The sequence below is a fragment of the Schizosaccharomyces cryophilus genome (genome assembly GCF_000004155.1).
Source record: "Schizosaccharomyces cryophilus OY26 unplaced genomic scaffold supercont4.1, whole genome shotgun sequence".
In the NCBI taxonomy this organism is placed as follows: Eukaryota; Fungi; Ascomycota; class Schizosaccharomycetes; order Schizosaccharomycetales; family Schizosaccharomycetaceae; genus Schizosaccharomyces; species Schizosaccharomyces cryophilus.
In genome coordinates, this window is record NW_013185624.1 from 2,653,999 (window position 1) to 2,676,497 (window position 22,499).

The window sequence follows — 22,499 nt, forward strand, 5'->3', positions numbered from 1 at the left end:
TTTTATGAATTTAATGACTATTTTTTAGTTTTTTAATTTTTTGCCATTACAGTAGTACTATTAATTCCTGAAATTTTATATGAGTTTCCATCAATTTCTTCTTCTATAATTCCTACCTCTTAAGTAGTTTAATTTATTTATTTTTTTTTAGGATTCGTAAGTACAGTCTAACCAAATTTCTTTTGCAATGTAATTATAAGCTTATACTATAAGTACGTGTAAATTCTAAAAGGCGTAATTTATTAAAATATCTCATGAAATTTTCTACGGAACGGTGTGCCCCTATCTCATACAATTTTCATTAATAGATTATAGTTCCGCCAGACGATATCTTCGAACGAATAGCAGTGCTACAGCCCATTTCATAAACCTGTTCACTTTAAACTGTTTAAAAAAGAGCTTCTTTCATGAGTTGGTCTGATTCTAGTATATGCTGTTGCTTGTTACCAGTAGCAACACTAGCTGATGGAGGGCGACCAGCATAACGAACGGGGAGCTTACGACCAAGATGATCCAAAATTGTATATATGCGAGGCTCCACGAAAGACCAAGCACCAGCGTTCAAAGGCTCTTCTTGACACCAAACCACTTCCTTGAGATTAGGATATTTAGAAATGTTCTCAGCCACTTGTTTCCAACCAAAAGGATGCAACTGTTCGATTCTAGTGAAAGCAACGTTGTCAACCTTATTTTCTTCACGAGCCTTTGATAAAGCAACCCAAACTTGACCAGTGCATAAAACAAGACGATCAATCTTCTCGGGAGCTTGAATCTTACTACCATGTTCTTCTTCTTCGAGGATTAATTTAAATCCGTGCTTCTCATCAAATTCTTCGATATCAGATCGAGCAACAGGATGACGAAGCAAAGATTTCGAGAAAAAGACAATTAGAGGCTTACGAAATTGACGGTGGATGTTGCGGCGCAACGCATGGAAATATTGAGAGGGTTTTGTAACATAAATGCACTGGATGTTGCAGTCTTGGTGTTGTCTTTGCAATTTATCTTCACAAGGGAATTTACGTGGATCCTCATTGCATAATTGCAAATATCTTTCAATACGTGCAGATGAATGCTCAGGGCCTTGACCATCGTATCCATGAGGCAAAGAAAGTACAATACCACTGCGTTGTAACCATTTAGTTTCACCAGCAGCTATGAACTGATCAATAATACATTGTGCATTATTGGCAAAATCGCCGAACTGAGCTTCCCATACAACTAAAGCATTAGGAGAAGATAAGGAATAGCCATACTCAAAGCCTAAAACACCGTACTCAGATAAAGAAGAGTTACGAATAACAAAGCTTGCTTGACCATTGCTCAGATGATTAAGAGGAATATATACGTTTTCAGACTTTTGATCATGCAAAACAGCATGCCTTTGAGAGAATGTACCACGTTCAACATCTTGACCACTGACACGAACGTGATGGCCTTCCTCAAGAAGAGTAGCAAATGCCAGAGTTTCAGCTGTAGGCATATCAATTTGCTTTCCGGTAGTGATAGACTTATGACGGTTATTCAAAATACGCTTCAAATTGCGATGTGCCTCGAATCCTTCAGGCATCTCATATAGGGCTTTACCGATTCTTTGCAAAGTCGAAATGTCGACACCAGAGGGGTAAGATGGCAATATTTTATTCTGCAAGTCCTTAGGAGAGGCAAAACCAACCCAAGGGTTAGATAACCATTCGCTGTAGTCCTGTTTGTAGTCCTTGCTGCTTTCGAAGGAACTTTCCAAAATTCCCCAAATTCGTTTTTTCTGAGCTTCAACTTCTTCTTGACTGATGCTCTTCTCATTTAGAAGTTTTTGAGTATACTTTTCGAAAGTAGGTTCATGCTTAGCAATAGCTTGGTACATGCGGGGCTGGGTGAAAGAAGGCTGATCAGTCTCATTATGACCATGTCGGCGGTAGCAAACTATATCAATTACAACGTCTGTTTTGAAGGTTTTGCGCCAGTCAGCGGCTAATTGACAGATAAATGTAGTCGCTTCAACATCATCACCATTGACATGGAAAATGGGAGCTTCCATTGTTTTAGCAATATCCGTACAATAAGGAGTCGAGCGAGCAAAACGTGGGTCAGTAGTAAATCCAATTTGATTGTTAATAACAATGTGAATGGTACCGCCGACGCTGTAACCGGGCAAAGAATGTAATCCTAGGGTTTCATAAACAACACCTTGAGCAGCAAACGCAGCATCACCATGAAGCAAGACACCCATAGATTGATCATGAGTAGCTTCATCACTTGTATAATGTTGAATGGCACGTACCTTTCCGAGAACGACGGGGTCCTCAGCCTCCAAGTGAGAAGGATTTGCAACCAAAGAAAGACTAACACGCTTACCTGAAGGAGTAGGACGCTGATAATTCATACCAAGATGATACTTGACATCACCAGATCCTTCATCTTCAGGATCTTGGGTACCGCGGAATTCAGAGAAAATAGCTTGAGCTGGTTTACGAACAACGTTGTGAAGTACATTAAGACGGCCTCGGTGAGCCATACCAATAACGACATTGCTAACACCCTGATCAACTGAGCGATCGATTAATGCTTTCATACCAGGAACCATAGACTCACAACCTTCTAAACCGAAACGTTTGTCGTTCGGGAACTTTGTAGAGAGGAAACGTTCAAAGCTGTGGGCCCAATTTAGACGATCGTAAATCATCATTTTCTCATCATGATTGTATTTGAAAGGAGTTGGTGTTTCCAAATGAGATTGAATCCAGTTTGACCTTGTGCGAGACGAAATATGGGTAAACTCAACAGCAAAGTTACCACAATATATACGCTCGCAAGCTTCAACAATATTACGTAAAGTCATTGTCTCGTAACCAGCTTCGCGGAAGTTGGGGAGAATGCCGGGACCAAGACGAATCTCACGATCCATATCGGCCTCGGTAAACCCATAGTGCTCTAAAGTAAGTTCAGAAGGGCGTTTCTCATTAACGTTAATACCCAAAGGATCAATTTTTGAAACATGGTGACCTCTGGACTGATAAGCACGAACCAAAAGTTGGACTTTCATATATACGCTCACATCAATATCGCCGATATTTTTGTTATTTGCCAAGGCAGAATCTACATCATTGTAATCGCCCATGTAATCTAACAAAGGAGCAGGTTGAAAAGCATTTGAAGGATTAGCTTTGCCAGACTGAACATTTTTGAAATATGCCTGCCAGGAAACATGAACACTGTTGGGATCCCTCTTCCAAGCTTCATACATTTCATCGACATAATCAGCAGCACCTCCACTAAGGAAGTTGTCGGTAGGTGCTTGAGAGGCAAAAAGGCGGACAGGACCTACCTTTGAAAGACGGAGTTTACGACAGGCCTTCGAGTAACGCACAGCCTTTGATAGACGCAACATGTTGAACGTTATGACTTTTCAGAAAGTAGTTACTTTAGCCAAACGAAAAATAGAAAGAAAATCTGAAATCTGAGAGGGGTTAAAAAGGTAAACTTTAAAGAGATAAAAGGGATTGATAATCGTTAAATTCGAGGAATCAAGCTCGAACAAGATGCAAGAATTATTAAATAAGGGAAAGATACAGAAACGTATGTAATAATAGAGAATGTACGAAATCACGAGGTAAACAAAACTGTACCTATATACACAAAGCTTGAAAGAAACGTCACGAAATTAACAAGGGGAAGAGTTCATAAAGAAAATTGTATTTAAAATGATAGAAAATCTCGCGGAACCATTCAGTCGACGTTTTACTGAACAAGAAATTGGTCGAACCGCGAATTCCAGGAAAAGTTGGTTATGTATCAACCTAAAAAGCAAAAATGTTAGTATGAATCGTCAAATGAAACTTGAATTCTTCAGCAATTGTCGATCCATGGATTTGATCTTATAACTATCCTTGACAGCAAAACCTGTCGTAAAGCCTTTCTACTTTTAATTATTCAATACACTCAGAAAGATGTAAAGACGAACTTGCATTTGCATTAACAGAAGAGATCACCTCTTTTACTATACACGTAAAGAGGCACAACACTCTGTAATGCTGCCAAAAATCCTTATTTACCAACTAAAGTAGCTGGATTCACGTCCATTTAGTACACATAACTAGAAATCTTATACAAACGAGAACAGGCCACAGGAAATAGACGAAAAGCTTTCTATGAATTTAAAACATACCAAGTTCAAAAGAGAAAGGACGAATACTTTTCTGATACGAAAAAGTGGATTCAACCTAAAGAACTAATTTGGGGTTTGTAAAGGAAAGGTTAATAATCCTAAACCAACTTATAATGACGGGATTTACGACAAGACTGGCGATATGTATGTACACACACGCAAATAACGTAGCGGAAAAAGGGTTTACAAGTAACAACGAAGGATCTCACGAAGTACTATCCAACAGAGTACAATCCTAAGATGATGCAAGCAATGAAACCGATGTACCTTGTGTAATGCAGCAGTTACTGTAAAAGAAGTAAAAAGCTGCAAACCTTCCAAAACAAAAAAGAAGAGAAGGTAAGAAAAGAACAGGAAGATAATTTTGTTATATACTGAAATGGGCTTCATATGCCCTTTGTTCCAACCGTGAATAGGGTTCATTATGGACAAATCATCGATTACCGACCCAATCAAAAGGATTTCATTGACAAATGGTGGTGAAATTCAATGGGTCAGCCGGGTAACGAGACGCAACAAAAGAACATTTACTGGCCCCCCACAGGATTGCCGTGACGTATTACAGTTCGCTTTATGAACATGCGGAAACCGCCCGGATTTGTGAACGTTATAGTAGTATAACGAGACTTGTATTACATTTAAACATTAAAGTAACGGTTATGTGCGAGAGAAATCGGCATTGTCACTCTTAAAAAAAATCTATTCGTCTAGGTATTGTAAGAGAGTGAGAAGGCTGAGATTGGAGGAAAGTTAGATACAGTTTATTGGCTGAAAATTTAGGGAAATATCTGACGAGTCTCTACACGAATGATTGTATGGTTCTAGTGCTTGAACAAAAAAAGTCCCTACTGAGAAGGGTGAGAATTTCCAACGAAAGTAGTGAACAAATGAGCAGGTATTAGTCCTTTTTTTTTTGGTAAATTTCCTCCCATTTTTTACAATTATTTCGTCTGTTTACCTTGCTTTCTGGAAAGATTCAGAAGAGTTTTCGTCTTCCGTAGTAAACTGTTTGTTTATATTATGATGGAGATAATACATAACAATAAATACTTTTCTTATCCTGCCCAATCTACTTTGTTTATAAGGTTTGTAGAGAATCGAATCGCATCTTATTGTTTTTATTGAATTCATAATCTGTAGCTTTCCATATTGAATTATTATTTATTATTTTCTAGTTGATTATTCATTCTAATGCTAAGTGGTGGTATCATGGTACTCTTAGGGAAGTATAAATGACAAGGACCCCCACATTGACGAGTACGCAGTAGCGAAGCTATAAGGACAGTGAGGTACTGCCAAGAAAGTGCTTTTAGTGTTGAAAAAAGCTTGCGATTTTCTTATATTTTCATTTTTTTAGTTTTATTACAACTATGAGTATAGTAATATTAGTTAGATGAAGGAACTTTTCTGTAAAAAACAACCTTTATTTGTTGATTCATTCATTCATCAATTATTAACTAAAAAAAAAAAACGGTTGTTTTACAACCACAAATGCACATAGTGTTTGCTACTACGATGTTGTCCTTCATCATAATTTACAGTACTGATCAAGACAGAAATGTTATACAAAGAATATTAATGAAGATGAAAGTTTAAACTAAAAGCTAGAAAGAATAAAATATCATATTGTTTGAACGAATAGCTTCTTTTAAAGACATTTAACCATACAAACAGAAATCCTCAAGAATATGAAGTAAACGTTCGCGAAAGATGAAAAGAATTAATTCTTTGGGACAGATATTGCATAACGTAGGTCTAGTTACTTACATGAAATAGCTTTTAAAACAAGCGATAAAAAGAGACCTCCTTAGAAACATCTATATAATTATATTCACTATTAAGATTATAGTTTGCTGGTAGCTCCTGCTGTTCTCAACTCTTCTTAAGCAAAATACAATTGTTTACGAAAAATAGTTGTCCTTTCCTTAACAATGAATTCTTTATGTCGCGTTGCAAGAGGATTTCGTCCTATGAGTTTTGCCAAGTCTGGGTTACTAAATAGAACGTTCATGAGTTCTTCTGTCTTGAAGGAAGTTCAACATGTGAAATCAATGCAGGATTATACTCGACTTGTCAAGTAAGTGAATAACATTTTTCGGATAAAATGTTAACTTTTATCTAGCGATGACAAAGTCAGTGTTGTGGATTTTTATGCCGATTGGTGTGGACCTTGTAAATTCCTTAGCCCTTTATTGGAGAAGTTGAGCAACAGTCATTCGAAATCCTCTTTTATTGCTGTTGATGCTGACAAATTCTCTGAGCTTGCCCAGAAAAATGAGGTATATGCACTTCCTACGGTTGTCTTATTTAAAAAAGGTCAAGAATTAGACAGAATTGTAGGAGCTGATATTCGGGCAATTAACGGTCTCCTTGCAAAATACGAAACCTCATGATTCCTTGCTCAATGACGAACAATTTTTTTTTTTATTACTTTTGTTTGCTGGTAAGCCTGGAGTTCTTTACTGAAATGAAGATGTTTTTGGAGATTTTATGTTACGTTGAATCTATTTCTCCTTTATAAATTAAAATTTGTATTCTTTATGTAAAATATCTTTCGTTATTATTATGTTTCCTTTATTCATTACTTACTGAGGAATTTTAACCAATGCAAGGTATATTCAAAACTAATAAAGGACTAGTATAGTCATAATAAATCGTAATTTATGCATATATTGTTAACATCCAATACTCATGTGAACATATATCATGATGTTGAGATGCATTAACTTGAGTTATAACCGATGGTTTGTTTGAAATACGGATTGCTTGCTCGTCCACGCCTATATTCAGTCCCCTTCATCCCGGTAATAAAAGGACAATGAAGCTTGAATGCCTAAAATTATTTTAAAGGAGTCAGATGCTTTCAGTATATCCATCAGTTGAATCATCGTGTTTTCGTCATCACAGCAACTTAATATTAAGGCAGCATAGGCGATCTGGTGAGGATGAACCATAAGACATAAATTAGAAGCATAGGAATCGTTCACAATATTCCTTCATAAAAATTAGCATATAAATTGAAATTCACCTTACCATGCTAATTGCAACTGGGTCTTTGTAATTAACCCATCTTTAAATGTCTGTTCTAGGGTTGGATATGGATGGTAAACAATTAAATATGCTTCCAAAACAGAAATAATGTCAAATTCCAATTCCGCTATTAGAGAGCGATCGATTGGAAGCGCTAAATTCCAAAGTCCATTAGCTTCATTACAAATCGTCCGAATATGAACAGGGCTTTCTTCAACTTTGCAGGCGAGATATACGCAAGCAGAAACGAGTTGCTCCAAAGAATAATCTACTTTTTGTTCCTTTTTGAAAAAGTAACGTTTTAGAAGGACAGAAGCAGTAGCCAGAACCCTTTGGTTGAGCCCGATTTTATCCCCAATTTCCTGAATAACTTGAGCCTAGTTAGAGTATCCTGTGAATAATCACACGTTTCAGAAACAAAACTTACAATTCCAATGCGCGATTGATTCTTCACTAAAAGCTTTCTTGTCGGAAACCTTAAGCTTACCCGGTAGGTAAAATTGCAGTCTTAACGGTTAGCAAATGGTATAACAATAAACTAAACATGAGAGATGTTTGGTATTCATAAGGGCTGCAAATATATCAACACATCGATCATCACTTCCAGTACAAAAACCTCACCAAGAACTTATGTCTCTTTAAACATCAAATAAACATATGAAATTTCTCGTGAATAACCATTAATTGAAATACTTTCAAGGTAATGGGAGGTTTTTTTTTTGTTCAAGCTATTCATGCATTACGCTCCGCAAAAAAAAATCAAGCGCAAACCTTTATCAGATATTGTTTTTAATATTAAAACAATATAGGAAAATAGGGAAAAACAAGCACATCCCCTTAACGAACTTACAACTGACTAGAAGACCAATAATTTCCTGACATGGATAACAAACATAAATCTTGATTTCAATTAATATATGTATGCAAATAGGAGAATAAATAAAAAAGCAATTTCCATCTATAATGGTTATTTCATTACAAGCGTTGGTGTAGTGGTATAAGTTTCTTCTTACTACCACTCTCCAATAATACACACGAAAAATCGACATGGAAGGATGCCAATAGAAACAATTAAAAATCCTTTAGAAAGTCCTCTTCCATGTGGTTTAAACAATTTAAGAGATAATGTATATCCCGGGAAACTTAATGATCCTAGTTTTTTGAATGTGCTCTTGAACAGTAAAGATTTATATTGTCAGTCATTCTTAGACGAAACTGAGCTGGTACGATGGTAAACACGAACTATACTAATTCAATTGTAAAAAACAGAAGCGCGCAATTAATGGTCTGAAGTTGATTCAAAAGCAGCAGCAAAATTACCCCCCTAGACATGGGTATTGGAAGCTTCACGCCTCTCCCCATGATAATCATAAAAGTCTGATTATACCGAAAAGTTGGATACATGATACACCTCATATGAAACTTTTGTTTCATAGGCTGCAAAATTTACCAGACGGTGATTTACTATTAAGCCATGATATTATGAATGGGATTGGTTACTTTTTTAGCGGCGGTATTGCTGGCATCGTGTCTCGTACCTGCACAGCTCCTTTGGATCGGCTTAAAGTAATTTTGATCTCCGATACAGGATCCAAGCCATCTTCGAAATATCCGTTCTCTACATTAATACATGCAACTAAGGGTCTTTACCAGCGAAGTGGAATCCGAAGTTTTTTTGTAGGGAACGGCATCAACGTTCTAAAGGTCATGCCAGAATCGTCAATTAAATTTGGATCGTATGAAGCCATGAAAAGTCTTTTCGGTAATTCTAGTACTCAGGAACATAATCCGCTTTACTCCTATCTAGCAGGTGGATTTGCGGGAACAGCCGCTCAATTCTTTATTTATCCAGGTATGTACTTATCAGCTTTGAAAAGATTCTAACGATTAGTCGATACATTAAAGTTGTAAGTATAACATTAATTCTTTTGTCAGTATTAAAGACTTGATTTTAACATCTGATTCAGTCGGATTCAGTGCAGCGATTTTAGCAAGCGAAAAGGAGGAGAAAGTGTCGTTTTTGAAAATGCGAAACAATTGTATAGATCGAGCGGGATTCGAGGTTACTACAGGGGTATACTGATTGGGGTACTTGGGATGTTTCCCTACAGTGCTACGGATTTAGGAACTTTTGAAGGTCTCAAAAAGACGTGGATCGGTATACTTTCGAACAAAGACAATATTGATCCTCAAGATGTAAAGCTGCCTAATGGGTTAGTTATGGTTTTTGGAGCACTCTCTGGTAGTATAGGAGCCACGTTGGTCTTTCCTTTAAATGTAATACGTACACGGCTTCAGACACAAGGCACCCCTGGCCATATTGCTTCATATACTGGTTTCATTGATTGTTTTTTGAAGACTACCAAGAAAGAGGGATTCCGAGCTTTATATAAGGGTTTGTCACCCAACTTGCTCAAAGTGGCTCCTAGTGTGGCTATTTCATACTTGGTATATGAAAATTCAAAAAATATTCTGGGTTTGGAATGAAGTACTAGTAACGGTTTTTTTAGGTAAGCATGCATTCTTTTGTTTTAAGGTTGGAAATATTATAATTTGTGTATTTATTGATTACAAGTATCCTCATAAAACTCGTAATTCGATGGTAAAGAAATAACCTATGTTGAGCACAACGTAAATTTGTTTTGTCTAAAAGTTGTCAATTCATCTCCAAAATCAATATTATCAAATAAAATAAATAATGCACAGGCCCTGGATCAAATAATTTTTAATACTGAACCATTGACTATTGGGTAATAGGAGCGTGCTTCGAAAAAGCAGCTTCGTGATTTTTTAGTTCATCAGGGATACGTGCTTTTGTACTTTTCGATAACATCACTCTAAGGTCGTAAAAGAGATCTTCATCCTCAGAACCTAAAAACGTAATTGCGACGCCAGATTTACCAGCACGTCCTGTACGTCCAATTCTGTGGGTGTAATCCTCAATGCTTTTAGCCATATTGTAATTGAGTACTAAAGACACATTTGGTATATCAATACCACGACCAGCGATGTCTGTAGCTACCAAAATATCAGCTGTTCCATTGCGTAGCTGTTCAATAGCTTTTTCTCTTTGTTCTTGATTTTTACTTCCATGAAGCGTAACAGCGCGCCAACCTAAAGTGTTCAACTGTTTGGATATAGCCTCGATATTTCTTTTCAAATTTACAAAAATGATAATCGGAGGAGCAAACCTACTGGATTCAAGAATTTCTTCAAGACGTTTCAAGCGTTTCGAGTCATCGGGAACCATTTCAACGACTTGTTCAACCTTATCAACCGCTTGTCCAATACTACCAATGGTAAGAATTGTCGGATTGTTAAGATAACGTTTTGCAAGATTCGCAACCTTTGGAGGTAAAGTAGCGCTGAACATCAGAGTTCGACGCAACGATGAAGGTTGACTCTCGCTGGAAGGAATGATAGCATTTTTATCAGAACTATTTGACGAAGGAAGAGATTGCAAAATCTTATTAACATCCTCTTCAAAACCCATGTCTAACATTCGATCAGCTTCATCCATGACAACGTAAGAGCATTGACTCAAGACAAATACTCTTCTCTCGAGACAATCAATTAAACGACCAGGGGTAGCAACTACGATATGAGCCCCTTGACTCAACTGAAAGGATTGTTCTTCAAAAGCGTGGCCACCGACAATAGAAACGCAGCGAAAACCAAGAGGTTCGGCAAATTTGTTTCCTTCTGACTGAATCTGCTGAGCCAACTCGCGTGTTGGTGCTAACACAATGGCATACGGTCCAAGATGTAAATTTGTTTCATCCAAAGGAGGATATTTTAAGATGGTTTGTACCAGAGGAATCATGAAAGCTGCCGTTTTACCACTACCGGTTTCAGCAATTCCAATCAAATCTTTTCCTTGTAGTAAGACAGGAATTGAGGCACGTTGAATAGAACTTGGCTCCTTATAATTATTTTTCCTTAATACATCCATTAGTTTACTGGGTAAGTCAGCTTCTTCCCAGTTCCTCAAAGGATTAGGTACATCATCTCCTTTCATAGAAATATTATAGTCTTCTCTTAGAATTCTCCAGTCACGTGGCTTCATAGCCTCTAAAGGTTTCTCTCTCCAGGGTACATCGTCCCAATCAACTTTGCGGGACTTTCTTTCGTGCAAGTGCAACAATTCATGTGCTCGGTTTTTGTCTTCATCTGACCCTTGTAATAAACGTTGGATTAATCCTGATCTTTGTTTCACATTCTCTATAGATTTCTCATCAAATCCTCCTAATTTCCCTCTACCGAAAACCGCAATCGTCGATTCAGGAGAAGCGACAAAATCAGCATCCTTCATTGTATCATCCGTGTCATCCCAATCAAAAACAAATTTTTTGTCTGTATTTCTTCTTCGTTTTTTTTGAGTTCGAGGTTGGATCCCCATATACCTTTGTCGAACAGCGGCAGCAAAGCTTTCTTCTGTAGAAGAGTCATGATTACCCTCATGGCTTACAGGGGTCGAAGATTTGGAATTCACATTCTTAGTTTCAGACCCAAAACCATTTACACCATCTTCGTAATGATGTACAACTTCATTCTTTAAGTCTGACAACTCTGTAGCTTGTCTATTTTTGGCTTGCTCTACTTCCTTTTGTCTACGTTCAAGTGCTAAACGCGTCCGCTCAGCTTTAGATAAAAATTTTGGCTTGGATTCTCGTTCTTCGCGACTCCTTTTGTTTCTCACAATCTCTTCGAGAGACGGAATTGGCGCTCTGGAGGACATGAATGTATTATATACAAAGATTGAATCCTTAAACAAATCAATTAATCCCTTCCGTATTCTTTATTTAATTAAAATTTGTTTACTGCCTAGTGGAGTAAACGCGAATATACTTGAAGCTCGAAATGCAGATACATAGGAGTTCATATAACGAACCTCAATAAAATTCCTTGCGCATTTTTATGAGGGGATGCGCCACCTACTTTAATAAACAAGTATGGAAAAAATAAGTATGTAAGCTTAGACATGGCTTTTCGACAAAACAGTTTTTTGCCAGCTCTCTTATAAGTTGTATTCATGGAGCTTGCCTGTTATATGGAAAGTAGATGATTACATAATTGGACGTCATGAGAGCCAGGTAGAGACGTAGAGTTTGTTGAAAACCCTAGGAGTGCGGCATTACTCATGAGAAATATCGCCTATTTGGCAATCGAGTTAGCAAAATAACGGAAGATAAGGATCATAAATAGAGCTGTAGTTCAATATTCCTCAAATATAAACTGAATTGTATAAACGATGTAGGTCTATAGCCAGTCTGTTAATTTTCCATTTTGTACGCGTCCGGACGTGATTCAAGCCATAATTCAGAGTCCATTGGCCCAATAGAGATATTTCTCAAAGGTATGGTAAGGTTTTGATATCGTCGTTCTAAATCGGTTTCTGGGGTGTGTTCTGATAAATACCATGTTTCCCAGGCCTTGGGTCTAGAGCTGTTTTCTTTTAAACTAAGTCGAATTGACCATGAACAGTCTATTAAGAAGTCAATAAATAATTTCACTTCACATATGTATACAATTTTTACCTTCCGGTAGTTGTTCTAGGGAGCGCGTAGCATTTTGAACTCGGATTATTGCTGCTCGAAGAGATTCTACAAAACTATCGGAATATGGTACCCTTGGAGATATGCTGATGACTAGTTAGGTAATTATAATGACAATATTAAAGGGCATTCTTACGGTTTCTCCAGTAGAAAGTCTGGGATTCGCGGAATTGAGTATGCTGAAAATATGTAACGCTCCAATTCCACATGGTCTTTCGACGTAATTGAGAGGTAAATACACTCCACTGTGCCCTGAAAAAGTCAGAAACATTATAAAGCAAAGAAAGGTACGCAAAAATTATACCCCTTGTAACTCGTGAGCGCAAGCCTCAACAGCGTCTTGAATGTAATTGCACAGAATTGGATGACGCGATTGCCAAACAACAGTATTGTACTTCCTAGATTTGATAAAAAGAGCTAAGGCTGTAAGCACTTGTTCCTTCTCATTTATGATAAATCGTCTTACATTCGGGATATAGTTGACGATTGCATAGAATGCAATGAATACAGACAATCACTAAAGAAATGTTAAGGGGATATGAAGACGAAGAGTTCACTTACGAAACTCGCGAAAGATGTCTATGCATTCTGGGTTTTGTTAACGGAAAGAATCATAGGAAACGCATACGTTTGACTGTCCAATATGAATCCTCAGCAGCCATTGTCTGACTTCTTTAGAATATTTCAAGTGTAAGGCCCATTCAACGTTTCCTAAAGCGGAATTCCTTTTAAGCACACGCAAGCACACACACACAACGAGTGGACAAAGTCTTTTAATTGGAGTACAAGTAGTGTAATTGGATAACTAAAGGTTTTGAAAGAAAACGATAAGCAAAGGGGTGCCTTCCTGCTAGAAGGCTTTCAAAAATCAAACCAGATAGCGGTTTTCCTTGCAAAGCCAATATTAAAAATAGTCAGTTTTCTGCCTAAATGCTTAATTATTACACAAACAAAAGGAGTTTCTTTTGGCGAATGTGATACTGGCTTTTTGATCAAGGCTATGGTGAATATTTCATTTATGGAATAATGAAATTATTTCAATTTAGGTAAATGACACAATTTCAACCAATACGTTTAACTATATTTAAAATTAGGCTTACCGCAGTAGTGTGGGATTTGGGCATGTTACGATACTGGTCAAAGATCCCCCATTCACCGACAACCAACAATCGTTGTATTCCCATAGGGACATAACGTAGTGGAATAATACCTCAAAAGAATCAAGTATTTAAAAAAAAGAAGGGTAAGACAACCATGGATATGCTAGATGAAGCAATTACGGAGGTCAACAGAAAAATTGAGAGAGAAAGATCGGTGATTCATGGAGCACTTTCGATGAAACGTTTGACACAAAATCCGGCGGTTCATCAACAACTTCATAGTAATATTGAAGAAGCAAAAAAAAGCATTATATATTTAGAAGAACGGCTGGGGAAGCTACAACTTCGAAAGTCAGGAAGTTTCACGTCGACAGGGTCTTCAGAGCAGACACTGAAACTTCCGTATACCAGTACGAACTCATCGAAAAGTATCTCTTCTGGTCTTTCCAATGTCGACTCTAACTTGGATTTATTGAATTACGATACCCCTTTAACGATCACCAAAATCTCCTTCTTGTTACAGCAATTGGAATTCAAGCTTTCTGTGGAAGAACAATATCGAAGAGGCATTGAAAAAATGGCAAAGTTATACGAGCGTGAGCACGACCGACGAAGCATTGCTGAGGCGGAGAAGAAGTATGAAGAGAGCGCACAAAAGATTAGTTTACTTCAACAATCATTGAAACGTTATCACGACTTGCATATTGAAATTGATGATGATGATGTCCCTACTAATGAAAGCCGGCTAAATCTGAATGCTCGGCGACCTCAATCTGGTTTACTGAAAATAACTGTAAACTCCATACGAAATGTCTCTCATTCTGCTGGATTATCAAAGCATACTGAGACGCTTGTAGTCATTCGTGCCGAAGACCTTGAGCGCGCGAGGACAAGGTCTAGTCGGGCCGGCAAATTTTATGATAGCTTCGAAATCAATCTTGAAAAAACTAATGAAGTGGAAATCATTGTTTATGAAAAAAAGAACGAAAAAGTCTTATTACCCGTTGCATTATTATGGGTCCGTCTTTCAGACTTAGTCGAAAAACAGCGCCGTAAAAAAGTCGAGCAAGAAGTATCCGACAAAGGTTGGGTTAGTGCAGACCATATGCAAAACCAAAGATTATCTATGTTTTTACCGTCGTCATTATCCTCTTCTAAACCGGAATCTATGTCTCCAAAGTCCCCAGAAGTAAACTCTAAAGTTAATGGTTGGTTTTCTTTGGAGCCGTTAGGTCAAATCCATTTAACCATGAATTTCACTAAAAATAATGTCCGAAAGCGTCCCTTGGATGCAAGGTTGGGTCGTCAAGGTGCAATTCGTCAGCGCAAAGAAAGCGTGCACGAGGTTTACGGTCACCGTTTCTTACAGCATCAATTCTATCAAATAATGCGCTGCGCTTTATGCGGTGAGTTTCTAAAAAGTGCAATTGGTATGCAGTGTAAAGATTGTCTTTACACATGTCATAGAAAATGTTATTCCAAGGTCGTAACAAAGTGCATTTCAAAATCAAGTGACTCATTTTCAAGCGAATATGAAAAAATAAATCACAGAATACCACATCATTTTGAGTCTCACACTAATATAGGAGCAAACTGGTGTTGTCATTGTGGTTATATTCTCCCTTTTGGTCGTAAAAACGCTAGAAAATGCACAGAATGTGGCATTACAGCGCACGCTCAATGTGTTCATTTAGTGCCCGATTTTTGTGGAATGTCAATGGAAATGGCTAATCGGGTCCTTTCCGAAATTCGGACTACTAAACAAAAAGCTGGTAATTACAACAAGAAGTCTAATCGCCCTGCACACATCTCCAAGCAAGCACATTCAGAAGATAAGATTAGTCGAACTTCTCCCGTTGGTACACTAAATGATACTCCTTCCACTCCTACATCTCAGAAGTTTTCAATCGAACCTATAAAAAGAAAGCCGGTTCATGCTGGTGCTATGGAACTTTCTGTTAAGAAAGATACAAAAGACCAAACGTCTGAAGGATCAAATCTCAAAGAAATATTCAATCAAAAGGAGGCAGATGCCTCTGTAAAGGAAGCAAATGCCATAGTTTCTTCTCATGACATTTCCGTCCCTGGTTTTACTTCTGACGGAAAACCAAAAAGGATTGGTTTAGAAGATTTTAATTTTTTAACCGTCTTAGGAAAAGGAAATTTTGGGAAGGTCATGCTGGCCGAATACAAGAGCAATAAAGAGTTGTATGCTATTAAGGTGTTGAAGAAAAAATTTATATTAGAAAATGATGAAGTTGAAAGTACTAAATCAGAAAAACGCGTTTTTCTTGTTGCTAATCGTGAGCGCCATCCATTCTTAGTAAATCTTCATTCTTGCTTCCAAACAGAGACAAGAATTTATTTCGTAATGGACTTCGTTAGCGGAGGAGATTTGATGTTACACATTCAGCAACAGCAATTCTCTAGACGTCGTGCTCAATTCTACGCTGCAGAAGTATGCTTAGCATTAAAATATTTCCATGATAATGGTATTATATATCGAGATTTGAAACTGGATAACATTCTCTTAAGTCCTGATGGTCATATCAAGGTAGCAGATTATGGATTATGCAAGGAGGATATGTGGTACAATAATACGACTGCTACATTTTGCGGAACACCTGAATTTATGGCTCCCGAAATTTTATTGGAGCAAAATTATACCCGTAGTGTGGACTGGTGGGCGTTCGGCGTTCTCATATATCAAATGCTTCTCGGTCAGTCACCATTTAGAGGAGACGATGAAGAAGAAATATTTGACGCTATTTTATCTGATGAACCTTTATATCCCATCCATATGCCCAGAGATTCCGTTTCCATATTACAACATCTACTCGCACGAGATCCTAACAAGCGACTCGGGTCTGGCGAGAATGACGCTGAAGATGTTATGGCACATCCTTTTTTTAATAACATTAATTGGGATGATATTTATCATAAACAAACTCAGCCCCCTTATATCCCTCAACTAGATTCTCAAACAGATACCAAATATTTCGATGAAGAGTTTACCCGAGAATTGCCAGTCCTTACTCCAGTTCAATCAGTTTTGACTGATGAGATGCAGGAAGAATTTCGAGGTTTTTCTTACTTTAGTCATGATGATTCGTCATCTATTAAAGCGTAAATATATCTTAGATGACATGATAAAAGTTCATAATAATTTCTTTAATTTTGTTGTCTTAATAAAAATTATGAGATGATGCCTTCCTTCTTTTTTGATCTTGTACAGTGCAATAACGCATTGTTTGATGAATATTGTTTGATACGCTGTTTTAAATTTATGATCGCTATCTAAATTTTGGATAGTTTCGAAAATTTTTATGTATTTCAGAATCACCTATTTATGTCACATAATATAAACCTTTTTTTAAGGGGTCAAATGCAAGAAGTCAACATCACACTAACAGTGACTAAATTAATGCATACCGGCATGAGGATCTTCAGCCTGTTGCTCAGGATCTAATTTTATACTTGTATCAATTCGTAAGATGGCAATGCAAGCCTCCACTGCACTCTTTAAACTCTTTAACTTAGACATAGAAGGTTCCAAAACACCAGCCTTTATATTATCCCGAATAACTCCGTTTAATAAATCAAGACCGTAATTCTTATAGCCACGTTTTTTGCTATCTGTTACTTCAGCATTCTGACTAGCCGCATGGTAAGCACGAAGTTTTGCAGTAAGTTCAGTGGAATCTTTAGCAGCATTGACAGCAAGTGTTCGGGGAATAATCAACAAAGCCTGTGCAAACTCGGCGATTGCTAATTGTTCACGGGAACCAAGCGAAGTAGCGAAATTTTCTAAGTATATGCTAAGTGCAGTTTCAACAGCACCACCGCCAGGAACAACAGCACCGCTTTCCAAAGTACGCTTGACCACTGAGAGAGCATCATGTATAGAACGCTCCATTTCATCCAAACTAAATTCGTTGGGACCGCGCAAGACTAAGGAAGCTGAAGAATAGGCTTTGGTACCTTTAACCAAGATACATTCGTCATCAGAGAACTTCTCTTGGACAACTTCTTCAGCATAACCCAAGTAAGAGCTTTCAAAGACCTCTTCGCCTTCCAAGTTAGACAAGGAGCTCAACATGGTAGCACCACTTGCTTTAGCGATACGTCTCAAATCTTCACGCTTGCATCTACGTACACCCATAGCACCAGCCTCTATAAAGGACTTTAAGCATAGGTCATCAATTCCCTTTGTCGTTAAAATGACATTAGCACCAGAATTAAGAATCTTCTTGACGCGTTCCAAGGTAATCATAACTTCACGTTCGCGAATTTTTTCTAGTTGATCAGGATCGTCAATGGTGATATGGACGCCCAATGCCATGCGAGTTTTCTGTAGATCAATATCCAAAATGGCAATCTTGGCATTTTGAATCCTTGTTTTCATTGCTTGACTGGCAACGGTACAATTCAAGGCATATCCTTTCACCAAAACAGACTCACGAGAGCTACGACCGTGAGCTTTCAAAACGTTGACCGCCTTAACAGGATAACGAGTTTCACCTTTAGGGTTGACGCTTTTTACAGACAGCATGGCGTCAACAGCCATCGCTGAGAAAAAGTCTGAATCATTACCAATAACTTTTGAAGACATACTAGTCTTTGCGACGTTTACCAGACTCTCTTTTCCTAAACTATCAACGCTAGAGCTCAAAACATCGTTCATAAACTTTACGGCTTCGCGGATGGCTAAACGGTATCCAGTAATAATAGTTGTTGGGTGAATCTTGTTCTTCACAAGTTCATTAGCGCGTCTTAAAAGCTCGGCAGCGATGATCACAACACTAGTGGTGCCATCACCAACTTCTTTATCTTGCTGTTGTGCCAATTCTACCAAAACCTTTCCAGCAGGATGTTCAACATCAAGTAACGATAAGATTGTAGCACCATCGTTAGTGACAGTTACATCCTAGTTCAGTTAGTCGATGTTTCTAGGAATAATTTTCATTAGAGTTTAAATGCACCAGTCCCAATAAATTCATTTCTTTTATTCATAATCAGAGTACACTTCTCCTTTAAAAATTCAAATCACTTACCCCAATATCGTCCACTAGCATTTTATCCAAACCAACAGGACCAAGAGAAGACTTCACGATATTGGCAATTGCAGTCGTAGCCAATACTAATGACATTAGCATTTTGAATCTAACATTTAAATATAGCAATCCTTACCATTTTGATTGCGGACATCTTCTCCGCTAATTTTTTCACCACTCAAAACTAAAGTTCAGTTAGTATGCGTTATAGTTCAGCTAGTAGCAATACATACAGAGAGTGGACTCTCTAGGTGCTTGAAACATTCTAAAAGCGATTCAAGTTCCCCTACTAACGGGCTCGAATACTCTAGCCGGTGAGCTTTTGTAGTTGATGAAGAAGCAACTGCAGTCCCTAGAAGTCGTCCAACGTGACTTGAAATTGTTACCTAGCTTAACGAATTGTAATGCGCTTCGTTCCTGTAGTGCAAATAATAGATAGAACAGGAAGGAATGTGAAAAGAAAGCAGGAATTAGAAACTATGCCTGGACAGAACCTCCTTACTTATTTTTTTTCTTCAATTGATGTGGTGATTATTGTCGAATGTATGTTGGTTCAACGATGATACAGTCAACGCATAATAAAGCATATAATCCCTATATCCTACTTACAAACATAAACATGCTTATATGTTCACGCTTAAAACTGTAGATTCTAGGCGGTTCATCAACAGAATATTCGTTCTAGTAAAGCATCTTAATGATTGAGTTAGCTATTGTTTATTTGTGGGAATTATAGAAAATGTTAATTCGCTAATATGATAATATGACTGAACAAAGAACACGCGACCCAAAAGAAAAGAAAATAAATATACGTTTTAAGTAAAAGGGAAATATAATAGAATAGAATCATACCAGCCCAATTCTATCAAACTTTCTGTAGAACTGAACATGAGAAAGGTTGGTTGTAATAGGATTCTCGTCAGCGTGACGCATCGAATTCTGGTATATACGCATAAGAGACCACGAAGGAAAGGTTCAGAAGACAAAATATAAGCATGACTGAACCGTTTTCAATTATTTAGAATTTTCATAAACTGTAATTTTCAAAGAGTGGAATAAAAAAACAGCTGCAAGTCCCATTGAGTGTAAGACTCATTGTCTAGAAAGCACATCACACAACATGAAGAAGAGCTCTAAAGTGAGTAAAAAATCATCTCCAAAAAGGACTGTACGAGATGCATTTCCCAAAATAATACGAGGAAATGAAAAAAATTCTTCTACGGATAAAAAATCGAAATATTCTGGCTCAGAGAAGGAAACAAAAAAAGAAGTCGCCGGGTCTCTAAGTTTAGAGGAACGAATTGAGAGTGATCCTGAACTATCCAAAGCTCTTGACGATGCTTACAAAAGTATATTATCCGAACGTATGAGTTTACCCGTCCATGAACAAGAACTAAGTAAAGTGCAGCTTGTCTTGCACCACTTTGACATGTCTGCGAAATATGGACCTTATCTGGGAATGACTCGGCTTGAACGCTGGCGTCGTGCAAAACGATTCGAGTTGAATCCACCTGACATTATAGAACAAGTGTTGACCTTAGAAGAAGCTGATGAAGAGAACAGAAAACGAGAGACCCTTTTTTATGATTTTAAACCAATGGTTGGAGAGTAATTTATCCAAATTAAGGATGCCTCAAATTCACTTTATGATAATGCTTCTTCAAATAAAGTACTATCTTCGTAGTCGGGGTTTTCTTCATATAGACCGACCATTGTTTCTCGTTTTGGGACGGTACCATGAACTCGAACCTGGTACAGGCAAGTATATTCAGGATTCCCCCAATTGCTTTTAACCTTGAAAATGACACTTTTCATTGGAAGTTTTGATGAAACATGAATGGGGAATGTTTGAATTGGCTCGCCTTGAAGATTATATAGTACGCTACCTAAGTAAGAAAATCCCTTTTTCCCGTTTTGATGAATGTCCTGACCCCATAATTCAATTTCTTTGGGAGCACTAGAAAGATCGTGCGCAATCTTATGATTGACATGTTCAATAGTGACATTTGTCACATAAACCGGGCGTGAAAGCGAAATTCCTAACTGTCCTTCGGAACCTTTAAAGCTCCAACACATCGCGACACCGTTCGTTGATTGCAGTGCCATATTTGGATCATGTCCTCGTATTGTTAACGAGTCAAACAAATATGAAGCAGCCTTTGGGAGAAGCGAAGAAGGTCTTTTGACATAACTTTTTGTTGTCAGAAAAGGTAAAACATCTGCCCCAGTTGACAAAAGAGCAAAATTAGGCAGTGAGACAGGGTCACCAATATAATTTTGCACGGTTGCTTGAATGAAGTTTTTCCACTCGTCGTCGAGCTCAACGGCTGCCAATTCTGATGATTTAAATGACAGTATCTCTTTCTCTAACTGGATTTTCATTTCCTTTATCTTGGTATCTAGAATATTGTTGAATTCTTCTCTTGTCAAGAAGCCAGTCATAGGTTCAGCTTCACCTTCTTTATCATTTTTTTCGTTTAAGGATTCAGAATCATGCAATGATTGACCTAAATTGGTTGTGTTTGGAGGCGGTTGTTGGGCTATCGGTGGATTTAGTAAATTTTCTTTACGAAATGAAACATCAGGTGCTTTATGGAGTATTCCGATAATTATCAAAGTCAGAATTAATGCAAGTAAAAACCAAGCCAGCGGCTTAATGGACTCCAAAGGTAACCATGAAATCTGCTTCCAAGTATTTTTGAAAGGTCGCCTGCGTACTTTAGCGGAAAAACGCTTAGGATAAGCTTCCTCAGTATCTTCTTCCAACTCTGAAAGCTCTTCGTTATCTTCGGTATCTGCGACGCTTGTTTCTTCTATACCATCTTCATTTTCTTCAGAAGAATAAGATGCATTGGAGGGGGTGGATCGATCGCTCCTTACAGCACGCTCAAATTCCTCGTTTTCGGAAGCTTCACTGATGTGGTCCTGATTATACTGAAGCCCCAGTCCAAAGGCAGGAGCTGGTGCCGTTTGGTTGGAGGACATAGTTTCTACAGACACACGGGTGGGAGGAGAGCGAAGTTGGGTGTATCGAAGTTTGTGCATTTTTGCGGCCATATCTGTAGTATTTTGGTGAATTTGTTCAGTGTTTGTACCTAATCGGGACCACGCTGGATGTGCACCATTATATCTCTCCCGTTTTCCTCCAACTGGCGTATTTGTAAACATTTTAAGAACGCAATTAGCTATCTATATATTCAAAGAGAGATAAACAAGTTTTGGAAAACGATTTTTGAATGTCAACAGATTGAAACCGGCTTTATGATCGTAGTATTGCACAGTAATGTAAAATAAGAATGAATATGAAGAAAAAAGAAATAAGAGAGAAAGGAAAGGAGTTAGACGATGGAAAAAACGTATAAAAATGAATAAGATTAGGAAATGTTCAATAATCAACTTTCTCCGGTTTCTCAAGAAGAGTAGGACGAGGAACTCTTTTCAAATAAATTAAATTAGCACAAAAAAGAATGAATACCCCAAAATCTTCCTGAATTAATCCTGTTTGCTAAACTCCATCATCTGTTTACTTGGTGGGTAACTTGTAAACATAGCTTCGTTGCGATGCGTTGTTTTGAAATTTGCGCATTGTTTATGC

General features: G+C 37.7%; 10 protein-coding genes across 10 annotated transcripts; 4 read left to right on the forward strand and 6 right to left on the reverse strand.

Moving 5' to 3' along the window:
* Positions 1-68: 68 nt before the first annotated feature.
* SPOG_04124 (2-oxoglutarate dehydrogenase) lies at positions 69-4,519 on the reverse strand. The gene is made up of 2 exons (XM_013166386.1): positions 4,166-4,519; positions 69-3,797 (listed from the first exon to the last, which is right to left on the reverse strand). Exon 2 carries the CDS (start codon positions 3,386-3,388, stop codon positions 389-391), a length of 3,000 nt encoding a protein of 999 aa, XP_013021840.1. The 5' UTR covers positions 3,389-3,797; positions 4,166-4,519; the 3' UTR covers positions 69-388.
* A 1,499-nt stretch (positions 4,520-6,018) lies between these two features.
* SPOG_04125 (thioredoxin Trx2) lies at positions 6,019-6,697 on the forward strand. The gene is made up of 2 exons (XM_013166387.1): positions 6,019-6,242; positions 6,288-6,697. Exons 1-2 carry the CDS (start codon positions 6,097-6,099, stop codon positions 6,556-6,558), a joined length of 417 nt encoding a protein of 138 aa, XP_013021841.1. The 5' UTR covers positions 6,019-6,096; the 3' UTR covers positions 6,559-6,697.
* Positions 6,698-6,951: 254 nt separating this feature from the next.
* On the reverse strand, positions 6,952-8,077 carry SPOG_04126 (cyclin CycC; the record flags this gene model as incomplete). The annotated part of the gene is made up of 4 exons (XM_013166388.1): positions 6,952-7,159; positions 7,199-7,565; positions 7,623-7,702; positions 8,046-8,077. 4 exons carry the CDS (start codon positions 8,075-8,077, stop codon positions 6,952-6,954), a joined length of 687 nt encoding a protein of 228 aa, XP_013021842.1.
* A 119-nt stretch (positions 8,078-8,196) lies between these two features.
* Positions 8,197-9,780, forward strand: SPOG_04127 (carrier protein). The gene is made up of 4 exons (XM_013166389.1): positions 8,197-8,418; positions 8,465-9,047; positions 9,087-9,102; positions 9,163-9,780. The coding sequence occupies exons 1-4, from the start codon at positions 8,251-8,253 to the stop codon at positions 9,680-9,682; spliced, it is 1,287 nt and encodes a 428-aa protein (XP_013021843.1). The 5' UTR covers positions 8,197-8,250; the 3' UTR covers positions 9,683-9,780.
* Positions 9,781-9,938: 158 nt separating this feature from the next.
* On the reverse strand, positions 9,939-11,933 carry SPOG_04128 (U5 snRNP-associated protein Prp28; the record flags this gene model as incomplete). The annotated part of the gene is made up of 1 exon (XM_013166390.1): positions 9,939-11,933. The coding sequence occupies one exon, from the start codon at positions 11,931-11,933 to the stop codon at positions 9,939-9,941; it is 1,995 nt and encodes a 664-aa protein (XP_013021844.1).
* Positions 11,934-12,468: 535 nt separating this feature from the next.
* SPOG_04129 (DNA polymerase zeta Rev7) lies at positions 12,469-13,412 on the reverse strand (the record flags this gene model as incomplete). The annotated part of the gene is made up of 6 exons (XM_013166391.1): positions 12,469-12,680; positions 12,733-12,836; positions 12,887-13,002; positions 13,055-13,167; positions 13,217-13,267; positions 13,379-13,412. The coding sequence occupies 6 exons, from the start codon at positions 13,410-13,412 to the stop codon at positions 12,469-12,471; spliced, it is 630 nt and encodes a 209-aa protein (XP_013021845.1).
* Positions 13,413-13,913: 501 nt separating this feature from the next.
* SPOG_04130 (AGC/PKC protein kinase Pck2) lies at positions 13,914-17,308 on the forward strand. The gene has a single exon (XM_013166392.1). The coding sequence runs from the start codon at positions 14,005-14,007 to the stop codon at positions 16,978-16,980; it is 2,976 nt and encodes a 991-aa protein (XP_013021846.1). The 5' UTR covers positions 13,914-14,004; the 3' UTR covers positions 16,981-17,308.
* Positions 17,122-19,277, reverse strand: SPOG_04131 (chaperonin-containing T-complex alpha subunit Cct1). Its single transcript, XM_013166393.1, has 4 exons — positions 19,138-19,277; positions 19,041-19,088; positions 18,905-18,990; positions 17,122-18,777 (listed from the first exon to the last, which is right to left on the reverse strand). Exons 1-4 carry the CDS (start codon positions 19,166-19,168, stop codon positions 17,272-17,274), a joined length of 1,671 nt encoding a protein of 556 aa, XP_013021847.1. The 5' UTR covers positions 19,169-19,277; the 3' UTR covers positions 17,122-17,271.
* SPOG_04133 (spindle pole body protein Sad1) lies at positions 19,203-22,499 on the reverse strand. Its single transcript, XM_013166395.1, has one exon. It carries the CDS (start codon positions 22,070-22,072, stop codon positions 20,549-20,551), a length of 1,524 nt encoding a protein of 507 aa, XP_013021849.1. The 5' UTR covers positions 22,073-22,499; the 3' UTR covers positions 19,203-20,548.
* On the forward strand, positions 19,887-22,162 carry SPOG_04132 (DNA polymerase delta subunit Cdm1). The gene has a single exon (XM_013166394.1). It carries the CDS (start codon positions 20,025-20,027, stop codon positions 20,514-20,516), a length of 492 nt encoding a protein of 163 aa, XP_013021848.1. The 5' UTR covers positions 19,887-20,024; the 3' UTR covers positions 20,517-22,162.

Excerpts from the sequence above, each read along its gene's own strand:
- SPOG_04125 (XM_013166387.1), top strand. The coding sequence starts at position 6,097 with ATGAATTCTTTATGTCGCGTTGCAAGAGGATTTCGTCCTATGAGTTTT. Across the intron at positions 6,243-6,287 it reads GATTATACTCGACTTGTCAA|CGATGACAAAGTCAGTGTTG; the intron begins GTAAGTGAATAA and ends ACTTTTATCTAG.
- SPOG_04127 (XM_013166389.1), top strand. The coding sequence starts at position 8,251 with ATGCCAATAGAAACAATTAAAAATCCTTTAGAAAGTCCTCTTCCATGT. Across the intron at positions 8,419-8,464 it reads TCTTAGACGAAACTGAGCTG|AAGCGCGCAATTAATGGTCT; the intron begins GTACGATGGTAA and ends TGTAAAAAACAG.
- SPOG_04130 (XM_013166392.1), top strand. The coding sequence starts at position 14,005 with ATGGATATGCTAGATGAAGCAATTACGGAGGTCAACAGAAAAATTGAG.
- SPOG_04132 (XM_013166394.1), top strand. The coding sequence starts at position 20,025 with ATGAAGAAGAGCTCTAAAGTGAGTAAAAAATCATCTCCAAAAAGGACT.
- SPOG_04124 (XM_013166386.1), bottom strand. The coding sequence starts at position 3,388 with ATGTTGCGTCTATCAAAGGCTGTGCGTTACTCGAAGGCCTGTCGTAAA.
- SPOG_04133 (XM_013166395.1), bottom strand. The coding sequence starts at position 22,072 with ATGTTTACAAATACGCCAGTTGGAGGAAAACGGGAGAGATATAATGGT.
- SPOG_04131 (XM_013166393.1), bottom strand. The coding sequence starts at position 19,168 with ATGTTTCAAGCACCTAGAGAGTCCACTCTCT. Across the intron at positions 19,089-19,137 it reads ACCTAGAGAGTCCACTCTCT|TTTTGAGTGGTGAAAAAATT; the intron begins GTATGTATTGCT and ends ACTGAACTTTAG. Across the intron at positions 18,778-18,904 it reads TGCTAGTGGACGATATTGGG|GATGTAACTGTCACTAACGA; the intron begins GTAAGTGATTTG and ends TAACTGAACTAG.